This window comes from Sapajus apella, unplaced genomic scaffold, assembly GCF_009761245.1.
Source record: "Sapajus apella isolate SASKATOON/1434 unplaced genomic scaffold, GSC_monkey_1.0 scaffold136, whole genome shotgun sequence".
NCBI classification, from domain to species: domain Eukaryota; kingdom Metazoa; phylum Chordata; class Mammalia; order Primates; family Cebidae; genus Sapajus; species Sapajus apella.
The window spans coordinates 3,195,851-3,201,426 of NW_022437076.1; the positions used below are offsets into that span (position 1 = coordinate 3,195,851).

The following is a 5,576-nucleotide window of genomic DNA, read 5'->3' on the forward strand; positions in this document are numbered from 1 at the left end:
ACTCCTGACCTCAGGTGATCCACCTGCGGTCAGGAGTTTGAGACCAGGCTGGCCAACATGGTGAAACCCCGTCTCTACTAAAAATAAAAAAAATTAGCCAGGTGTGGTGGTGGGTGCCTATAATTGCAGCTGCTCGGGAGGCTGAGGCAGGAGAATCACTTGAACCTGGAAGGCAGAGGTTGCATTGAGCCCAGATTGCATCATTGCACTGCAGCCTGGGTGACACAGCGAGACTCTGTCTCAAAAAATAAAATAAAAATATAACAGAGTCACGTGGTTCTCATTCAAAAGAGTCTAAAGCAGTGACTGCTCTCCAGGCTCTAAGGTCCCTCCTTGGAGGCGACCAGGTTTACCAGCATTTCTGTGTTACCACTTTCTACCACGGAGATGGCAAGAGCCTGTCACCCAGGGCTGAATCCCGAGGAACCCAAAGATGGAGAAAGACCGGGAAACTCATGATCAGAATAGGATGGGATTAATCAAGGTGCGATTCCTTGAGGAGCCCACTTTTGAGCCAGGTTTTATAGGAGGGGAGTCACTTTGGGGCCGGAAGCAGGTCACAGGGGAGGGACATGTCCCAAATGGAAGTCATAATCTTTCCTCTCAAAGCTGTCCTCATCCAGCACGGATGGCTCTGCAGCCAGCCACCTGCACAAACCAGGAGTGGGGCACTGATGTTGCTGCCTGTCTTCTTTTCACCTGTGTCTGGCCCAGCGCCAGGTCCTGCCATCACAAGTTCCTTAGCGCACTCTCAAGTCTCCCCATCTGACCTGAGCCGGGAGTGGTAGCTCATGCCTGTAATCACAGCTACTCAGAAAGCTGAGCCAGGAGGATCCCTTGAGCCAGGAGACCAGCCTGGGCAATGTATGGAGGCCCCGTTTCTAAAAAACAGACAGGGCGTGGTGGCTCATGCCTGTAATCCCAGCACTTAGGGAGGCCGAGGTAGGCAGATCACAAGGTAAGAAGTTCGAGACCAACCTGGTCAACGTGGTGAAATCCCGTTTCTAGTAAAAACACAAAAATTAGCCAGGCGTGGTGGTGGGTGCCTGTAATTGCTGCTGCTCAGGAGGCTGAGGCAGGAGAATTGCTTGAACTTGGGAGGCGGAGGTTGCAATGAACTGAGATTGTGCCGCTGCACTCCAGCCTGGGAGACACAGGGAGACCCTGTATCAAAAAAAAAAAAAAAAAAAAAAAAAGATTTGGAATCTCTCTCCCGATGAGAAGGCACGTTGTGAAAATGTCACTTTCCCATGCCTCATCCACCCTCTTTCCTCTCCCCCCGCCACCAGGAGATGACTTTTATTAGCTTTTGTGTCTCTAGAGTTTCTGTAGGTAAAGATAAGCGAGTATGAATTCCCGCTCTATTCCCGTCCCCCTTTTTCACATCAGTCACCCATGCTGCCCTGCCCTTTATTTTTCCCTCTGAACAGTGTGCCTTGGAGATCTTGGCATGACGGCACACAGGAACACCCTCAAACACAACATGTTTTACAGCCGCACCTGTTTTCACTGTATGGATGAACCATAATTTATTTCATTCCCTACTGAAGGGTGTGTGGGTCGCTCCCAGTCTTTTGCTATTAGAGACAATTGCACAGATAACACTGTCCACTTGCTGGAATCTCTAGATACATTCTCCAAAGAGAGGATTGCTGGGCTAAAAGGGAAATGCATTTGGAATTCAGACAGATGTTGTTAGCTTGTCCTCTGGAGGGGTTGAACCAAGTGACGTTCCCACTGTAATTATCAGAGTGCCGGTTTGTAATTATACATTTATTTATGTAATTATTGGATGGATTTCTCTCCCCACAGGAGGGCAGGGACGCTGTCAGTTTTGCTTATCATCATAGGCACTCAATAAATGTTGAATTAGGCTGAGTGTGATGGCACATGCCTGTAATCCGAGCATTTTGGGAGGCCAAGGTGGCTGGATCACCTGAGGTCGAGAGTTCGAGACCAGACTGGCCAACATGGTGAAAACCCGTCTCTACTAAAAATACAAAAATAAGCTGGGCTTGGTGGTGGGTGCCTGTAATCCTAGCTACTCAGGAGGCTGAGTCAGTAGAATCACTTCAACCCGGGAGGTGGCGGTTGCAGTCATCTGAGATGACACCACTGGACTCCAGCCTGGACTACATGATTGAAACTCTGCCTCAAAAAACAAAAAAAGTTGAATTAGTGAATAGATTCATGGTTCTTCCAGGAGAGGCTGGCCAGGATATGAGGGAGACCACCTTCCTTTTGTGTTCACGGTGCCCAGCCCAGCTTCCCGGACCCTTCCATAGGACATCTGGGACCCTGGGAGAGACTCTGGAGGTTCTGGAAGACGTAACCCTGATTGCTGACTCCCGGTCCCCACTCCAGAGCAGCCCTTCTCCTGCTGTGAAATCAAGAAGTCCATGGCTGGGCAAGGTGGCTCACTCCTGTAAGCCCAGAACTTTGGGAGGCCTAGGCAGGAGGATTGCTTGAGGTCAGGAGTTCAAGACCAGCCTGGGCCATATAACGAGATCCTGTCTCTACAAAAAATTTAAAAAGAAAATTAGCTGGGTGGAGTGGCTTGTGCCTGTAGTCCTAGGTACTCAAGATGCCGAGGTGAGAGGATTCTTGAGCCCACAAATTTGAGGCTGCAGTGAACTATAAATGCGCTACTGCCCTCTAGTCTGGATGACAGAGGGAAACTATGTCTCTAAAAAAAAAAAAGTAAAGAAAAAAAAAAAGGCCGGGCGCGGTGGCTCAAGCCTGTAATCCCAGCACTTTGGGAGACCAAGGCAGGTGGATCACGAGGTCAAGAGATCGAGACCATCCTGGTCAACATGGTGAAACCCCGTCTCTACTAAAAATACAAAAATTAGCTGGGCATGGTGGTGCGTGCCTGTAATCCCAGCTACTTACGACGCTGAGGCAGGAGAATTGCCTGAACCCAGGAGGCGGAGGTTGCAGTGAGCCGAGATCGCGCCATTGCACTCCAGCCTGGGTAACATGAGTGAAACTCCGTCTCAAAAAAAAAAAGAAAAAAAAAAAGAAAAAAAAAAAGAAAAAAAAAAGTTCAGTGTCTTAGCCCTGTAAGGGACTTAAAGGATGGACCCTTGTCTGATGCCTGAATTCCCTGTGTGCCCTCTGCTCACCTACTTCCAGTGATAGGGAACTTACCCCATCAGCTTCAGCTGCTTTCAGCTTCAGACAACTAACTTTTAGAAAGCTTTTCATGTATTGGGCGGGTGTGGTGGCTCACATCTGTAATCCCAGCACTTTGGGAGGCCGAGGCGAGCGGATCACTTGAGGTCGGGAGTTTGAGACCAGCTTGGCCAACATGGTGAAACCCCATCTCTACTAAAAATACAAAAGTTAGCTAGGCATGGTGGCAGCCGTCTGTAATCCCGGCTACTTGGGTGGCTGAGGCAAGAGAATCGCTTGAATCTGGGAGGTGGAGGTTGCAATGAGCTAAGATCACACCACTGCATCCAGCCTGGGTGACGGAGCAAGACTGTCTCGAAAAGCAAAACAAAACAAAACAAAAAACAAAGGAAAGAAAGCTTTTCCATTTATTGAGTTGAAATCTGATCCTTGTAGCTGACTCCTCTTCAGGGAATGTTAATTGCGGCCCTCTGGAAACAGGGCTTTCTGGCAGATGAGCAGGAGGGATATTTGGAAACAGGTACCAGACAGCAATTCTCTGGCAGGCAGGGCTGACTCTCCGGGGGAGCTCTGCAGAGGTTGCTCCCTGCCTCACTATCTCCTGTCCTGCCCACAGGTACGTGCAGGAAGGGCGGTTCCGAATGGAGGAGAGGACACTGACAGCCTTCCAGTGGCTCTACAGCCCACAGCAGCACTGCATCCTCAGCCGGGCCGATCTTCAGTCTCCCTCCAGGTAAAGGGACCTTCTGCCTTGACCCTCACCTGCTTCGGCCTTGGTCCAGGCCCCTCAGCTGGTACTTACGAAGCCAGGGCCCCATTGGTCCACAAATCCACAGTGGGGAACTTTGCCTTCAGGGATGGGGAGGCCTTCTAGGAAATAGTTTATCAGCCCAGATGCTTGTCCCACCTCGAGTGCACTGAGTAACTTGAGGCAACCCATTGCCCCTGCTTTCTCCTCTGTCAAATGGATACGGTTGTATTTTCCCTGCCTTCTCTTGGGAGATCATAAGTCTCCAGTGAAATATGCCTGCAGAGATTTACAAAGCCTGGAGATCCATCGGACTAGGTGGCTCATGCCTGTAATCCCAGCACTTTGGGAGGCCGAGGCAGGCAGATCACTTGAGGTCGGGACTGTGAGACCACCCTGGCTAACTTGGTGAAACCTCGTCTCTACTAAAAATACAAAAATTAGCTGAGTGTGGTGGCACACATCTGTAATCCCAGCTACTCGGGAGGCTGAGACAGGAGAATCTCTTGAACCCTGGAGAAGGAGGTTGCAGTGAGCCGCAATTGCGCCACTGCACTCCAGCCTGGACAACAGAGCAAGACTCTGTCTCAAACAACAACAACAACAAAAAACAAAGCCTGGAGGGCACTGCTTTCTCCCTCTCTGGAGGGACAGTGGCAGGTAAATTTGCTGGGCACCCCCTGATTTGATCTGGAGCCAGCCCATCCTTCCTTGACCAACTCCTTTCCCATGCCAGAGATTCCAGCTGGGATCCTGAGTCTGGGTGGAGGGCTGGGAGGTGAGGGCTTCTCCTGACCCAGATCCCTGCCCACTCTTCCCCCAGCACTGGACATGTGTGACCAGCATCAGCAGTCACAACAGAGGAGTGCTGGCAACCCTTCTGCAGCCACAGCCCTTCCCAAGGTCTGCCATACCCGACCCTGGGCCTTTTCTTCCACTTTCCCTATCAAAGCTGTTGTTGTTGTTGCTGTTTCGTTTTGAGATGGAGTCTCGCTCTGTTGCCCAGGCTGGAGGGCAGTGGCATAATCTCGGCTCACTGCAACCTTTGCCTCCCGGGTTCAAGTGATTCTCTTGCCTCAGCCTCCCGAGTAGCTGGGACTACAGGCACATGCTACCACATCCAGCTAATTTTTGTATTTGTAGTAGAGATGGGATTTCACCATGTTGGCCAGGCTGGTCTCGAACTCCTGACCTCAGGTGATCCGCCCACCTCAGCCTCCTAAAGGGCTGGGATTACAGGCATGAGCCACTGCGCCCGGCCACATAACTTCAGATTTCATACACAGGAAGGCTACATGCCATTTGGGAATTTGAAGAAGAGTCTGCTATAGACTCACCGAGATAAGTGGCTTAATTCATTAATTTTTTTTTTTTTTTTAAAGAGATAGGGTCTCACTGTTTTGCCCAGGTAGGCCTTGAACCTCTCTGCACAAGTGATTCTCCCGACTCAGCCACAATAGTTTTTAGTTATTTAATTTAATTTATTTTGAGATAGGCTCTCACTCTGTCACTCAGGCTGGACTGCAATGGCGTGATCATGGCTCTCTGCAGCCTCAAACTTTAGGGCTCAAGTGATCCTCTTGCTTCTGCCTTCTGAGTAGCTGGGACTGTAGGCATGCACCATCTTGCATGGCTAATTTATTTTATTGTAGTAGAGATGGGGTTTTACCATGTTAGCCAGGATAGTCTCAAT

At 50.0% G+C, this 5,576-nt stretch overlaps 1 protein-coding gene across 1 annotated transcript in view; it reads left to right on the forward strand.

Annotated features, from left to right (window-relative positions):
- RAP1GAP2 (RAP1 GTPase activating protein 2) overlaps positions 1–5,576 on the forward strand; it is a 258,374-nt gene that overhangs the window by 7,271 nt on the left and 245,527 nt on the right. The window contains exon 2 of the mRNA XM_032263517.1: positions 3,752–3,868. Within this exon, the coding sequence (XP_032119408.1) occupies positions 3,752–3,868 (117 nt within the window). The remainder of the gene's footprint in view (positions 1–3,751; positions 3,869–5,576) is intronic.